Raw genomic sequence first — 17,761 nt, 5'->3', positions numbered from 1 at the left:
TGTTCGTAAGAGATGGTGGCAGGTGTAATTCAGTCTGTTGGTTAGATGCTAATGATGCTATGTCAGGCGGTGTGGTGTCAAAAATATAGTGTTCTTAATTCTGAAAAATTAGAAAGCCGGAATAAAGGCAATAACTCTGAAGCCATCACACTTAAGGGTTATGATTGACTTCCTATTCAGGAATAGTAACTATTTAATTGTTATAATCAAAAGCACGAGATTCTATACTTTCGGGCGCATTACGTATCTTATTAGGATGCGCAAGGTGAATGTGTCAACCAACAGTTTATGGTCCTTCGAGCCGGATACATAATGATGTCTTTCTTTATTTGCTTATGTTAGTAAGAGATAGTGAGAGGTGTTGAATTATATGTTGTTTGGAGGCTTGTGAGGCAGGCCATGCGCCGGCGCAGCCAGTCGCACGCCGGGCGCAGCGCGCTCAACGCGCCTCTGCGAGACACGGTCCGAACTCTGTTCCATTCCATGTGATCTGTGAAGACTGAAGAGCGAGTGCGTTCATTACATGTGGATTTGTTTTATTGAATGACATTAATAGGTATTTGTTTACACACTTACAGGACTGTTATTACTGTTTTTTCTCATAAGAAGCTTTTGTCCTTTCCATCACTTTTTACTTAAGTTTTTAGATTTTTTTTTGCATAAAAAATAGGTTTCAGTTTTTTTTATAGATATTCTCCATGAGAACGCTTTTGTTGTTAAACAAAACCTGTGCACTTGAAGATTTTAATACCCGTATATTATGTCATCATTAATCATAAAGAGTTATGCCACAGACTGCGCTAGACAAAAGCGCGCCAAAACTTTTTAATGGCCTTCTAACTTAAATTAAATATAGGTTCGTATCAATATGATCTAAATACCAACTGTTTCATTGTCACAGAATGACCTCATCAGTTTTGAATGACTGTTAACATTTACATATTTATGTACCTAAGTCAATTATTTATGCAGTTGGCTTTGTTGCATTTTGAAAAGAACATACCTAATCCTACTTTTAAAATGTTTAAAAGTTAGGTAATGTAATGCTTTCAGATAAGGTAATAAAAGTACCAGTATTAATAGAAAACTCCTTTCTGTCACATTTATTGTCATTTAATTGTATTGCTTAACTTCCAACTCGGGTAAATCCATTCTGCACTGAAGTTGGTTTAAAAAAAAATTATACCTACCTACCAGTGGCGTGGCGTGAAAATTTTCGTTGATAAAGCCGGAGGGGTTTTCGGGATCTGTTTTGTATGAACTTCTACAGATACTGGAGAATTTTAGGGAACCCATAGGGAATCGAGTTGTATCGACGCCCCGCCACTGCTACCTACTTAATCTGGAGAATAATGAACCTTATAACAGAATGGATTTACCAGAGTTTGAAGCGACACAATTATGATTGAAATTGATATCTACTGGGACACTGTCAAGCACTGGTATATTTTTTACCTTACTTAAAGATATCATAAAGTCAAAACTTGATATAGTTGTTTTTATTCATGACAGTTTAATTTTAAGCCAGTGTACAGTGAAGTGATGTGACTAGTTCGGTGTCGTTGCATGGGCAAGTGGGCATATGGGGCAATGCGTGTCCCGGAGCAATCCGGGCCCTTACTCGTTCTCGCGTCACTATGATGCCGAGAGCCTGGCCAGCAGCATCAGCGGGTACCGACAGGGTTGGAAGGTAAGCAGTTTATTCTGGTACATCCTCTGGGATTTCAAAAAGGATTTCGGGTAATACGGACACTAACTTGTCTTATCCCGTACTGTCGCTCTTATATCCGAAGGCCATTTTGAAAGCTCTCGCAACTATGGTTGTTAGCGTGGCAGGGCAGGGGTACGCCAAAAAGGGTACCTACTCAAACTCATATTGTAGCGACTAGCGGGTTGCGCAGAAGTCCGTGATAAAGGGTGAAAAAGAGGAGCCGTTAGTTTCTTAAAATTTGAAGCTTATTGCATCCTCTGTCGGCTCTGTCAAAAAAAAAGATTTCATAGTGCCCGAGGTAATTAGTTTACAACACCACACAGGTACAGTAGGCCTAGCACATGATGGCCGCGGGAGTATGTCGCCGCGAGATAGATGACACGTCTTTGTCTAATTGTATTAATGACATAAGGACAGGTAGTCTATCTCGCGGCGACATACTCTCGCGGCCATCATGTGCTAGGCCTGCTGATGTAGTACGAAAAGCTTTTCCTTCGTATTCTTACGGAAACGTTCGCATTTGTCATGCTAGTTCAGACAGTGACAGTACGTCTTGTACTGAGACTGAGCACCTGTTCGCACTACATCTGTATGGTGAAAATGGGATGTACAACGTCATATCTAGAAATGAAAACAAAATTATCCTTTGTTACAACTAGGAAACAAATCAAATTATTTTATTGAATAGTTTTTGATTTGTTCTTTTTTCAAGTAGTCACACTACTATATATAAATTATAAATTGAAATAGATATCATACACGAAAGAAAAAACGTTGGCGGGCGTGTGGTCTAGTGGTAAAGACGTTAGCCGCGTAAGCTGAAGACCCGGGTTCGATTCCCGGCTCGGCCACCAGTGGGCCTTGCCGTTTTTTCTTTCGTGTATGATATCTATTTCAATTTATCCTTTGTTAGTTATATTATAATTACATTATTATTTTTGTCCCTCTTAGACAAGAATAATTTCGTTACAATTCGTTATACTACCAAAAAGTGATAGTAGGTAGTAAGTATCTAATAGTATCTCATTATGCAGCTTGACATAAAGTTTCATCAATGACTAATGAAACCTGATTTCCGTTGCGTTGTTTTTTACAGTGTTTGAATGATTCATTTTATGGGTATCGTTTAAAAAAACAGGATAGCTTTACAAAACCTGCTCTGGCTAGCTCATTAGCCGCCTACGATTATGCTTGAAGCCATCTCCTGTCTGTGCACTAAGCATGAATCCTTTTGATTATAAACACTAATTAAAATATAATTTACTTTTTTAACGCCCGACGCAAAAACGACGGGGTGTTATAAGTTTGACGTGTCTGTCTGTATGTCTGTTTGTCTGTCTGTGTGTGTCTGTCTGTGGCATCGTAGTTCCCGAACGGATGAACCGATTTAGATTTAGTTTTTTTGTCTGAAAGCGGAGTTAGTCGGGAGTGTTTTAGCCATGTTTCATGAAAATCGGTCCACTATGTCGCGGTCGGGGGTTTTTTCAATATTTTAATTTTGTGATTAGGTTAGGTATTTCAAACTAGGAGGTCGTTATTTTTTTTTATACCACGTCGGTGGCAATCAGGTATACGGCCCGCCTGATGGAAAGCGGTCACCGTAACCTATGGACGTCTGCAACTCAACAATTTCAATAATCCGTGCTACAAGCATGTGTATCCGGGGTACGCGATACAAATTTAACACGTTCAAAAACTTCTTTGGCTTAAATGATGGCGCAGCCCTACCCAATCCTTCCATAAATTTCCACTTCATAAATTTCCCTGATACGTTTTGTTGATCGCTCTTCTGATACGTATGTCGCCATCTAGTTCAAAAATGAATAGTACCTACATCATCATCATCATCATTCCCTTGCCCTTTTCCCATTATTTGGGGTCGGCGCAGCAGATCATCTTCCTCCATTTCTCTCTATCAGCCGTCATTTCCATACTAATAATACCTTTCACTCTCATATCGTTGCACATTCCATCCATCTTTTCTTAGGCCTTCCACTACCATTGTATCCATCCACTTTCATATTAACCACTCGTTTTATAACATTGCTTTCATCCCTCCGCATTACATGCCCATACCATGCTAATCTACTTCCTCTCAATTTCTCTGTCACTGGCGCTACTTTCAGGCTTCCTCTTATATACTCATTCCGAATCCTATCCAGTCTTGTCACACCACACATCCATCGCAACATTCTCATTTCATTCACATGCAGTCTTCTCTCATCATTCGTCTTGGTGGCCCAGCACTCACTTCCATACAGGACGACAGGTCGGATAACTGATTTATAAATTTTCCCCTTCAGCCTGAGAGGCATTCGGGGATCACAGGTTGTGCCTGTAACCTGTCGCCATTTCATCCATCCTGCATTAATCCTGTGCTGAACTGCTCTGTCGATCTCGCCATCTCCCTGAATGAGGGAACCCAGGTACTTGAAATCCGAGCAGGTAGGCAATATTTCGCCGTCTAGTTGTCATGGCAACAGGGGCGGAAAGACCGCCGAAGTCACAGTAAAGATACTCTGTTTTGGAACTACTGATCTTCAAGCCAACATTTTCCAGCCTCTGTTGCCACTTCGCTAACCTGCCTTGTACCTCGAGTCCCTCTTCTCCGACAAGCACGATGTCGTCGGCAAAGAGCATGCACCAGGGTGCCTCTTCCTGCATGTCCGACGTCAGAGCATCCATTATAAGCACGAAGAGGTATGGGCTCAATGCCGAGCCCTGGTGCAAACCCACAGCCACACCGATGCTGTCAGTAGTTCCAGCAGCGGATCGAACACGCGTACAAGACGATCTGTACATAGCACGGATTAGCTCTACATACTTCCCAGGCATACCTTTCTCTTTCAAGGCCCACCACAAAACCTCACGGGGAACCCGATCGTAAGCCTTTTCCAGGTCGACAAAAACCATGTGCAGATTTTTATGTGCGCGCCTGTACTTTTCGCACAGTTGGCGTAAGGCGAAAATGGCATCTGTCGTACCTCGACCGGGCATAAATCCGAATTGATTTTGCGTTATTTCACACTCTTCTCTCATTCTTCTCTCTATTATCCTCTCCCAGACCTTCATGGTATGTGACATGAGCTTTATTCCTCGATAATTATTGCAATTTTGGACGTCTCCTTTGTTTTTAAATATTGGTACCAGCGTACTACTGCACCACTCGTCAGGTATGCGTTCCTCATGCAACAACTTACCGAAGAATACACTCAGCCATTTCCATCCATCCGCACTCAACAACTTCCATACTTCAACTGGTATTCCATCCGGGCCCACGGCTTTTCCATTCTTCATATTTCTTACAGCCATTTTCACTTCTTCCACACTAATCTCCCTAACAAGGCCCAGATTCAATGGCGGATTTTCAAGCACACCATTCCATTCATTTTCTTCATTCATCAACTTTTCAAAATATTTCTTCCATCGTTCTTTTATGCTTTCATCATCAGTCAGAATCTTCCCAGAATCATCTTTTATACATTTAACATGCGAAATATCTCTTCCATTCCTTTCTCGAGCCCTTGCAATTTGGTAAAGCCGTTTCTGACCTTCAGGTCTTTCCAAAGACCGGTACAGATTGTCCTGCGCCTCCGCCCTACAAATTGCAACTGTCCTCTTGGCTCTTTTCTTACATTCTTTATACACCTCTTTCTTACTTTCTTTTAATGTTTCATTCTCATCCTCAACCATCTGCCATTCTTTAAACGCCTTTTTCTTTTCTCTTAACACTTCTTGAACACTTTCATTCCACCACCATACTTCTTTATCTATCATACGCTTCCCTTTTGTTTCCCCAAATACATTCTTTGCCACACTTCTAATATAGCCAGCCATTACTAACCAACATTCATTCGCACTCATTCCTTCCATTTCACCCATCTCTAACATTTTGGTCACTACTTGCTCCCTAAATTCACTAGCATACTCATTCTTTTGCAATAGATGCCACTTTATTTTGGGCGGGGGACAAACCTTGTTCTTGTTGGGGCGAACAGCAATACTAACGTCAGCTAGCAGAATTCGGTGCTGGGACACCAAATCTTCGCCTGGCAGCACTTTGCAGTTTTTAACACAGTTGATTCTGTTCCGTCTTATCAGGAAATAATCAATCTGTGTAGCGTGGTTACCACTTTTATAAGTGATAAGATGTTGGTCACGTTTTTGGAACCACGTGTTTAGTACAGCCAGATCAAATGCAACTGCCGCTTGTAGAAGGGTTTCCCCCTCGCTGTTCCGCATTCCATACCCCCACCCACCGTGTACTCTTTCGTACCCATCATTCACTCTTCCTACATGTCCATTAAAATCACCACCAATATAAATCTCTTCACTATCTGGTATTCCCATTATCATACTATCAAATTCCTCCCAAAACCTCACTTTCACACTCTCATCACAACCTGCCTGCGGAGCATACACACTCACAATATTCACAGGCTTATTCTCAATCATCAATTTTACAACAATCATTCTATCATGTATTCTATTCACTTCCGTCACTCGCTCTTTCATTTCACAATCCAGCACAATTCCCACCCCATTCCGCTTTCCGTCACTGCCACAATAGTAAAACTTATATCCCTCACCAATCTCTCTTGCTCTATTTCCCTTCCATTTCGTTTCTTGCAGACACGCTACATTCACTCCTCGCCTTTTCAAAACGTCCACTAACTCTCTCGCTCTTCCAGTCATCGTACCTAAGTTCCAACTAGCAAACCTCACTCTGACATGCCTCTCTCTCCGGGCTAGCTTCTTACGTCGCATCCGCACCGTTAAATGCGACAACCCTAGTCCACTTCCCACAGGAGCCGGGTGCTGCCCCTGCGCGTCGCCTGCGGGGTACGCCCTAGCCCTGTCGCTCATATCATTAAGTCCGATAGTCATACTGCAAAAGTACCTACATCGAGCGAAAGAATTCTCAGCCTTAACAACACAACTACTCCACACGAGATGGCGGGCATTTCGCCACAAAAACTCAAATAGTGTATTTTCTATTCGTTTTAGCCTTGACCTGTGTCGCCATCTAGTGTTTGCAATAAATAGTACTTACATCGACCGAAAGAATTCTGTCTTAACAGTACAACTACTGCACACGAGATGGCGCGCGAAGAAAAACGCATGAAAACTCGAAAATTCGCGTTTTCCGGGACCTAAGGATAAGTTAGACCGATTTTTCACCCCCAAAAACCCCCACATAACAAATTTCTGCGAAATCGTTAGAGCGGTTTCCGAGATCGTCAGTGTAAATAAATATATAAATAAATAAATAAATAAATAAATATACAAGAATTGCTCGTTTAAAAGTATAAGATTTGTAATATTTGTAACTATCTTTTTGTAAATAAATATTATCTCATTTATGAAATAAATGTAAATGCACTCAAGGGATGTCACATGCGCGTTGCCGACCCATTAGAAACTTGTACGCTCCTTTTTTGAAGAACCCAATAATGTAGTTCATCAGGAATACCTCGGCAGGAAACTCATTCCACAGCCGGAGCGTTCGCGGTTATCATAGTCAACCTAGCTCTTAATGAGTCCCCTACACACTCCCCCTCCCCTCCCCCTCTAGTTCCCTAGTCAAGTAAAAGGACCACTGTGGTAAATTAAATTGTTTTCTTAAAAATTTTGAAAAAACCCCCGACCGCGACATAGTGGACCAATTTTCATGAAACGTGGCTAAGAACACTCCCGACTAACTCAGCTTTCAGACAAAAAAACTAAATCTAAATCGGTTCATCCGTTCGGGAGCTACGATGCCACAGACAGACACACACACACAGACAGACAGACAGACAGACAGACAGACACGTCAAAATTATAACACCCCGTCGTTTTTCGTAGAAAACGCTTTCCGCTTTTTAAATGTCTTCAAGATCTTAGCTGGCCCCGGGTGGGGCATGCACCAGCCCTATTTAAGGAGACTTTATATCGCATCTATCCGTAGCAGAGAAGACTATGCTAGCGTCGGGGGTTAAAAAGTATCGCACTAGGTACATATATGACTGTCAACGGCTGATCGTAGCATTCGTTAGTTTGTGAATTTTATAATTATAAAATTCTTATTCCTATTAATAGGAAACGTGAATAGTTATTTGTTTTACAAGGGGGCAAAGTAGTTGTTTAACCGCACGTGCCAATATTGATACCTGAGCAAGCGAAAGATTCCAATATTGAACCGCGAGCGTAGCGAGTGGCTCAAAAAGTGGAATCTTGAGCGTTGCGAGGGTATCAAGGCACGAGTGAAAAACAACATTTTTCACCACACCAACACGAACAAAATACGACTATAAAACATCAAAATAAATCAAATCCAACAATTTATTCAATATTTATGATTCAAAATCATCATTTATAGGTAAAATCTAGCAGCCAGATTAAGACAAGGAGTTAAAATGTGTATGAAATTACTTTTGCCCCCTTGTGGATAAAATGCGATTTTGCTATCTGTTTTCGAATACTGCCGTCCTATCACTAAAACCCATCTAACCCACAAATGATAGTTTTGAGATATGGGCAAAAAACATAAAAACCCATATCTCTAGGAAATGTGTCGATTTAGTCCAGATTTCTTTTATTCTTAAATTAAAACTAAATTCACGCTAACATTATTTAAAATCAATTTAATTAAATATTGCTTAATTTATTAGAAATTCGCCATTTTGTGTTTAAGTTATGCAAATAATTCCTAAAATATGTATGATTTTACTGTTAAAACACGGTTAAGTATACTTTAGCCGTGTTTTAGGATTGAATAATACATAAAACATGGCTTAATAACGGCAAAGTAACTTTACGTGTTTATAGTAATCGTAACTGAGCATTGCATAATAATCTAAAAACATAGCTTAATAACCGCAAAGACACTAAACAATTTTATACTATCGTATATGCTCTAAAAAAATGCTGTAACCGTTTTTAAGCTATGCAATGACTACTTACATCGAAATAATTTGTATGCATTTCTAATCTAAAAGCCCTCTATATGACAAACCAGCGACGATTACTAGGTTTTAGCATTGTCATTCTTTTTAAAAGGAGTTTATCATTTTAGCAATGTCCCGTTTACCTGCAGTACCTGCACTAAGTTTCAAGAGCAATTCAATTTGTTAAATGAATGACATACAACTGTATGATATTGTAACCATTTATTTGCATGCATAAAAAACCACGTTATAAGTTATATTACAAATCAACATATTTAAACTTAATATAATATTCTAACATTAGTGAAAACTAACATAACATTAATATGAAACAATAAAATTCGCTTTTTACATTGCAACAAATCAATTTGCTATACCGACACGGCGAAAGGTGTCGCTCTTGGATATCCAAAGTTATTCGTATTATTACTATAATACACTATTAAAATAATGTTATATAAGGTTAAAAACGGTTGACATTGGCAGTTCTTACAAAAAGAAACACGGATTTCATTTATTATTCGCCAAGCAAGTGAAAATAGCAATCTTTATTTATTTTATACTTCAAAAATTCAAAATACATTTAGGATTGTTTGACATAATAATTTTCTCTCTTTCCGCTTGATTCCGTTCTTCTTAAAATGTATTTTTCTTTTTTTGTGCGTTTGGTTTTCGACAGTTGTATTATTAATATTAATATTACGAGTGTAGTGCTCTATATCGACGGTGGTTCTACATCGATAAATGGTTATATGTACTTATGTGTAGGTCAGTCCTCCTTTTCTGTATGTAAAACTTCTGGATTTGAAGGGTCTGAATGAATTGGTACAGCAGAATACTTATATATCATACATGTTTTTTTTTTCTTTAAACTAGAATCAATATAGAGATCAATTTCTGGTAAAATCAGGTGCATCATTGCTTAAAATTGTATTAACTAGGTTAAATTTAAGTCTGTTGTTTGTATGAATTGGAGCGGATAAATCAAGATAAAGCTTCATTTTGGATGATACATATGTTGTCATTTTACAATTTTTACATGCTAGGTATAGAGTTCTTCTTCTTTCGAGTCATCACTTGTAGTTTCAATGCGTCTGCGACGGAATAGTCAAAAACCTTCTTTCCTTATATCAAGATGAGAAGCATTTTACGAATGATTAAAGAAGTAAACGTTGTTCGATTTTGTTACAACGAAGGATAAACCCAAATTCGATGATCTTCAGCAACGGTTTTAGCTTGGACCAGTAAAAGGGAGTTTTAAAATTGATGTATTTTCCTCAGCATTGAAAATTAAAGCAGAAACGTTCGACGTGGCTAAGTTAGGCAAAGAATTCTGAGGTATCAATCTCAAAAATTCTTGAAACAATACACAACGATAGAATGTTCCTTGGTAAAGATCGAGTTGAGCAATCCCCTTCTGTTCTACATTTATTAAACTTACTGCTGGTGTGATGACTTGTGGTCGGTTTTTCGGTATTCATTTTATTCGCAGATCTCTGTTATCGTTTGTATCCTGAAGTTCGTAACAAGCCTAAAAGAAATAACATTAATTAATTTGATTTTTGACTGCATTATTAAATCAGCTTGACGGTAATATAATGTTGCGCAAGTAATCCATACCTACATAGGTACTAAAACATTGTAAGGTAAATAAATGCTTACAAAATGTATGTGGCTATGGCAATGCCTACATAGCAATAGGATGGTACAATGTAATTTCTTGACTTTTTTGTTTACGCTTTATTTGTACACAATAGTTTTAACTGGATAACTTGATCGAATAACTTATGAGTTAGGTATTTACTTGTCGCGGCAAACGTGTGATAATACGTTAGCAAAACGCAAGTTGTGCTTGAAAAAAACCTTAAAAAAAAGATATTTAACACTTACCTGGTCTTCGGTTTCTTAACATTTTAAGGAGAAAATGTTCATTCACCGGTCACTACAGCCTTCGCACAACCTTCTGCGCGCGAGCCGCTCGGCCGACTGTCGGACTGGCGCAATAACTTTGGATTGGAAGGTATACTTTTACAACTAGCGGGGTTTTAGCGTAGCTTTGCTGGTTTGTCCTGTTTCAGTGTGGCATTATGAATATTTTTTAGTAATAAATTCACCGTAAAGCGTAGTAACTTGGTTTTAGTGATGTATTTGTAACTGAAATTACAGTGAAAGTCTTTAAATACACGGTTAAAGGACTTTAGCCGTATTTAAGCGTAGTATTTTATTTAAAAAAGTGAATGTTATAAAATGTAATAACGCAATTAAACGGCTTTAATGGGAATTTATGAAGCTTATGTCAAGTAACGTTGTTATAGTTATGTATCGTGTGATAAAACTATGAAGATAAACAACTGCTAAGCGCTTTAATATAAGTTATAGAAGACAAATGTGGGTTTGCGGTTTTATACTATTGAAAAGGGTTATAAAATAGTGCACTTAGCGAGGTATGTCGACTCTGTATCTCGGTAACTAAAAATGATAAAAATATGATTCCAAGACCAGTCGATGGGGAATTCTTTCCTATTTAAGAATATTTATCCAAATGAAAACTGGTAATATGCAGCTTAGAGGGGTTCTAGTGATAGGACGGCAGTACTACCTTTATATTTTAGTAGAGTTAGTGCGTTTTCACATTATCCGATCCGATATCGGATGTAGGACCGATATCCCATACATTACAGGCGCCATCTTGGATTTTTCCATCGAAATCCTTCCGACATCCGATATCGGATCGGATAATGTGAAACCGGAGTTACACCCAGATTAAAATGCAACCATGAGTTTTAAACCTCTGCAAAATTAGGTACTTTTTGGTTGATGATTCCCTGAAGAAAATAATAATATTCATTAAATGTAATGACGATATGTTTGTATTCGTGAAGGTGTATACGTTTCGTCAAATTAAACGAAATTACATGTTAGTGGAATGAAATGGAAAATAGTAGTGAGCTCAATTATTTTTAAATAGAGAAAAAAATTCAGGAACCAAACGTTACCTAATAAACAACCCTCAAATTTGACAGCTCAGGTTTGTTTACACTTTTTTCAAGTGCCAAAAGTACAAGGTATAACAGTAGGATAGGTCTACCTACTTATGTATTGTTTTGATGTGACAACTGTCAAAACAACAGAAAATTTTCAATCAGCCGACAACATTAGGTACCTACATACGAGTGTACATTATTAACCTGTCGACGAGTAAGATTGATTGCTATTCGATCTTTGCTGCAAGTGGTGTAACTCTATTTAATCAGAAGGTAACCGTTCCCTTGGGTTTTCTAATCGTTAGACTTTTTAATCGCCGACAGACGACTCGAGCCACAATTAAAAAGCACGTAATTTTAGATCCCAATTAAACCTTCTAATTATGCGTACCTCAATTATGTCTTTATCGTCTAAATGCCACGACCTTTCTTCATTAGAAACTAAGTACTTTTTTTCAACTTTGAAGCTTTTGTTTAAAAGTCCAGACAGAAGCCGCATCCGTATTCCGGGTGTTGGGCATTAACATTAATATATTCCAGTTCGATAACCTCACCGGACAATCGGCGGAACGTTTCGCCAGATATTACGTGAGTTCTATCTCGATATCATGCCTAACTGTTTCGAAAACTATACGTTTTCTAAATTAAAGAAAGTTATGTGAACTGGTTTAATCAAGATCCTAAAGTCCTTGTCAAAGCTCCTTGTAATGGCCTATGCTTAAATTAACAGTTAAGTTACCTATTTACTCATAATTTATAGTCTTTTAATTAATACATTAAAAGACGTAATTAATAAGCTCATCCGCTCTAGATTTTACCATAAATAGCCATCATGTTAATAATGTACCTAGTAACAACGCAAAATTGCTAAAGAAACTCGATATAAGCCTGATTTAATGAAAGACAAAGCAAAGATTACATGTAGACAAAGATCTTAAAGTAATAACAACAGAACAGCACTTCCATTTTACCATAAACATGACGCTTCATCGAAGCATTTCAAATCCGATCATATCTCCGTGCTCGGAGGTAATTACAAAAAACAGGCATTCATCTATTTCCAAAGCCGCGAGGCGTGACTCGGGATGAATGGAGGCTCTGTAGTATCATTCCTGCGACTTGCCGAGAACCAACGAATCAAAATTCATATCAGCCAGTATACGTACGCTCTCTGCGTACCTAGAGTTGTTAATGGATCTGGGCGTCACGTTACACTGGCGCCCAATACCTTTGCGGAAATTATAGAAGTGAGTACTGGCTGCATCAGATGGCTCAATGCGATATCTCTTGTGCCTGGGCTTCAATTAACTGCTTTATAACACTGCGGTCGAACAATAGAGGGCACTGACCACGTTATCTATCCTTAAAACGTTGTGGTCTGGAGTTAAGTCGTCCCCAGCATGTATAAAAGCTGTTGTTAGGAATAACAGTGCGTGATCGAAGGCCTGACTATGGTGGTCCAACTTCACTTCCTTAGAGGCGGTATAAGAGGTGTGAATAAGGATAGTTTTCTCCCTTCTATTTGTATATACAATCATGTTATAATTATCAGTTGCATAGGTACGAGGAGAACTTTACACTGTGCCGTCAGTCAGTCAGTAAGTTTTTATGGTGTGCCATAAAAAAGAAATCAATTAAGTCCAGAAATGTTTATGAAATCTATCCAGGTATTGGTCGTTTGATCTGGCTGTCATACTCGCATTTCACTGGGCAGGCTGTTATACAATGCGGGGGATAAACCCTTGACGAAAATATTCACTTCGTGACTACGATGTGTCATGAACAATGACCCTAACCATAAACGATACAAGAGATAAAAGGGCGCTGACTCCCTGACTCAAATAAAAAGCAAACGTCAGTATTCTAACAGAACTTTCAAAGAATCGTAAGGTTTATCCCCGTTCAGGGTCGTGTGGTATACCATTACGAATAATTATCCATGACAAGTGATGGTATTACATAGTAATTACGTTTTCACCATCGTGTTATGGACTCAGACTTTCCGATCCGATGCTCCGTCTAAACGTAGTGGCTAATTTGTGAAAATAACTCATTTAACTTTTCTATTGAGCAAGAATTTGGTAAGAAATAAGAATGGTAATAAAAACAACAATCAATCATTAATTAAACAAGTGAAATTCGTCTAGATGCGTCTTACAATTAAGTAGGATTATATACAACGCTCTACGTTTTACGTGAGATAACTTTACGATAAAACCTACCTATTACCTAACCTACGTACCTACAATATACAAAGCTAAAAATAGATTCATGAACTGCTAAGTGATTTCTATTCTAAATCTTAGTTAATAATGACTACATATGTAACACACATTAATGCAAATGAAATGAAATCGCGAGTTTATGTGGTTCTTCGCGCGTATCACCTTTCGAATGAGACATTATTTCCACTAGGTCCTTCGTTTATGTGTGGTTCGTGTCTGTGCATCATAATCGCGATTGACGCTTGCATAGCTTGCGGCGACTGAATACACCTAAATACTTTGCAATCGGTAAGGTACCTACATAAATATGTATGTACATGTATGCGCGTGGAGTCACTGTGTAGATATTGTATAATATCCCTATGGGTAAAAATAGAACCGTTTTTCCCCCGAAGGGTAAAAAACGGATATTTAGGTTCCTGCCGAAGCTTGAACCACTAATGAGATTAACACCTTCATAACTCGGCCCTAATCGAGTGAATTCCTCGACTAGTAGCGCCATCTGGCGCGCCAGTCAAGTACTAGTGTCGCCCGGTTACCAGCGCTCGGCTGCTTTTTCCTCAGTACCTTTAGCCGGCAAGGCCCTTAAGGGTGGTTCAAGCTTCGGCAGGAACCTAAATATCCGTTTTTACCCTTCGGGGGAAAAACGGTTCTATTTAGGTGTCCGTGCCTTCGCTTGAACCACTAATGAGACGTGTTTAAACCTCTGCCGGCGCTGGTTAGGGCGTACTGTGACTGATATACTTTATTTATACAGAAATTTCATAATAAGAAATAGGAAGGTATACAAAGGGAAGTTTCAAAATTTAGCCACTAAGGTTTCATGAGTTGAAACTGACAGCACATCACAGTTATCCATTATGACTCTATGATGGTGGTGAATCACTTAATTTATGTATAACATAAAACCGACAGGAAGCCAGTAATTAATAGATCGGTATTATAATATTTACGGAAATAAAACCTGTTATTTCAATAAAATTTTTGTGAGAAAATATTTGTAGCAACCCAAACTCTGAAGAGCTTCCCTTCATCAATGGGTGTTACATCAACGTCGGCAAAATTTGTCTCACGTTTCCCTTACAACAGTCCCTAGTCAGAAGAAGATCATATACATGTTTTTTGTCTTATAAATTCACCAAGATACTAGTCTTCTTCTGCTTAAGATAACTATAATTATATCATGTAACTATAATACACAATTATTTCAATTTCAATTTCAATTTATTTAATAAAATATAAAAAAAAAATTATATCATAGCACTGCCATGAGCATTATGACATTATGTTGAAATTTTTATTTTTCATGTAAATTGATTACTGTACCATAAGTTATGTATCTCCGAATATGCACATATTATTGTTAGTATACAGAGTAATAAGCAATATTGACATAGCTTAAACATTGTCTTACATAGCCCACTGCCAAATGTCAACGTTTCCCATTGCATAATGTGATATGAATTCTGTATATGAAATATACATTTGTCAAAACAATTGAAATGGACGCTTGAGTTGGGAGAAATTGCACGCTATCATATGTTAATTTGTAATGTATACCCACATCACGATAATGTATGCGTTACTGCTGGACTGGTAGCAAAACGGCAAATAAGATGATAATACATTTTCGGCTTCTGACTGAATTGACAATACCATGGCCATGATTAGCTAAGGATCCATATAATAAAAGGTAAGCTCCTACTCAAAGTCTTTACGAGAACGGAAACTATGCAAATTTTTCCTATTAAATTAAAATGGGTCAACTGAGCAAAAAGCTTTGGGATACAAGCGATTGAAACGAATCAATGATCTAATGAGTCACACATACTTAGGCGAAGGTCAAATGAAGGCAATTATTTCTAATTAAATTGACTTTGATACTTCCATGAATATACATGAATGTTAATGCGGGAATCCTCTCTACACTGTACTCGTCAACTTTATTTAGTCTTTTACTATGTCTAGCTAGTATGCTTTTTTCGATATTTGAAATATTTAATTTGTGTTTGAATTTTTAGGCTTATCATTTTTATGACTTATGTGCTGACTAGCCGAATTTATAAAGGGAAAATTGTACGATTCGTGAGCTAGTAATTCTAAAACATTACGACTTATGGCTCTTTAGTCCATTTCGATATTCTAATAAGAACGTAAGACGACAGATAACTCTTCAAATAAGGGTTAATGATGTACGATTACCCATTTATAATTAAAATTCAGTCATCAGCTTAAAATAGTAAATAGTTTTCTTTTCAGAACTTTCGTAATTTATCACCAAATTGCAAAGCAATATATTCTATATTGCTCTTTTGTGCGAATAATATAAATGTCTCACGTTCTTTATAAACTGATGTATACACATAAACATACGGGTTAATATTTACTGTATTCTTGCTTATTTCCCAAAATCCATATGCAGCGGGACTTCCCATAAACAAGATGCAACTGTTATGTAGGGTAATACCTGATTCTACAATTATATCGAGATGACAATTATTTATTTATCGTATGGCATATAATTAGAATTTTCTTAAAAGTCGTACGTACGCACGGCTGTAGCATGTATCGCCACGGACGATGACAATGGTATTTACACTTGCCTGTCATTCGAGACCAATAGGTCAAAATATCGTACCTTAAGCGCTGAGCTTTTATTTTTCATTTAGGTTTCAAGACCTTACTTCTGATAAATATAGTTCATCAATATCTATTTAAACGGCAATAATTTTAAGTTTTCTGTTACCACTAGAAACCCATTTTGCCTAGAATCTGCGCTCCCTTTTATGAGTGTCCTAACAAATTCTTGTATGTCAGGTATATTAGGAGTCCGAAGTCTTCTAAATTAAGTCATAAGCACAGTAATGTTATAAACATCATATTTCTAGTTCCTTACACTAAATTCAATTGGGACTGGGACTCGTCCTCTGACCTTACGAACCGTTTTTGAATAAGTTGTGGCGTCTCCTCTGTTACTGACAAATAGTCGCGCCGCAAAATTTTAATAAATGGCGCTTATTAAGCAACTGCGGAAATGTGTATCGATCCTACAACGCGCTAATGGAGTTCCAAAAGTTAATTGTAAATATACAACTTCTGTTAATCTCTCTCTAGGCCCCAGAAACCTATTCAGAAAACATTTGTCAAATGTAATAAACGGGAACTTTCTGTTAGTAATACCGCAGTAGCGGGCGATAATTTTAGGATGCGAGCGCCTCTTTATTTGTAAGAGGAAACTGTGGTCAAAAATCGAAAGAGATTCATCCTTCAATTTCCGTTTAATTTATTATTTCAGAAACAGGCCTCCACATTCAGTGACTACTTTTCAACATTTTATCCATAAGAGTGCCTTAGCAAATTGTGAAAATCGGCTTCTCTCGGAAAATGTATTGCCCTATTGGTTTTAATGAGCTTAAAGTGTTTTCGATATATCATACTCATACAACAAATAAGCACTTTGAATACAATTTACCTACACGGTTTCTTGCTTTGTTTTGTGTAGTTGTTTAAAGTTTAGGACCAACTCCATTTACTTCGGTCAAGAGATGTAAGCCATAGTTCTTCGCTGTAAATAGTTTGAGAATATTGTTCGGTCGTCTCTTTAATCTAATTCGTTAGTTATTTATAGAAACATAGGATCCGTAACATTACGCCATCGAACTGGGCAACCGACAAATCCTTTTACGACGAGAGTCCGTCCTGAGTAACAATGCAACAAGGCATACTAAAATGCTATTGTACTAAATAACATATCCTTTAAGTCATTTTGCCAAACTATCCACAAAATGTCGTATATATTTGGGAGTCAGATTTCCGGTACGAGTTTGTTGTCTTTGTATTAACCTCTTCAAGGATTGTCTGTAACCTTGGTCTAGCTAACGTTAGTAATAATGCATGATTGAGTATTCTAAC

The 17,761-nt window shown here is 37.8% G+C and overlaps 1 protein-coding gene across 11 annotated transcripts in view; it reads left to right on the top strand.

Moving 5' to 3' along the window:
• Positions 1-539: 539 nt before the first annotated feature.
• Positions 540-17,761, top strand: part of LOC125224908 — a 151,469-nt gene continuing 134,247 nt past the window's right edge. For 3 of the 11 annotated variants that reach the window (XM_048128425.1, XM_048128424.1, XM_048128423.1), the window contains exon 1: positions 1,380-1,690. In XM_048128425.1, coding sequence (XP_047984382.1) covers positions 1,583-1,690 — 108 coding nt within the window. In that variant the 5' untranslated portion in view covers positions 1,380-1,582. Of the gene's footprint in view, positions 557-1,378; positions 1,691-17,761 lie in introns of those variants that run through there. The other 8 variants (XM_048128417.1, XM_048128420.1, XM_048128414.1 and 5 more) reach the window with 5 other exon arrangements.

The sequence above is a fragment of the Leguminivora glycinivorella genome, chromosome 3 (assembly GCF_023078275.1).
Source record: "Leguminivora glycinivorella isolate SPB_JAAS2020 chromosome 3, LegGlyc_1.1, whole genome shotgun sequence".
Classification (NCBI taxonomy): Eukaryota; Metazoa; Arthropoda; class Insecta; order Lepidoptera; family Tortricidae; genus Leguminivora; species Leguminivora glycinivorella.
This window is presented reverse-complemented; position numbering and strand designations above follow the sequence as displayed.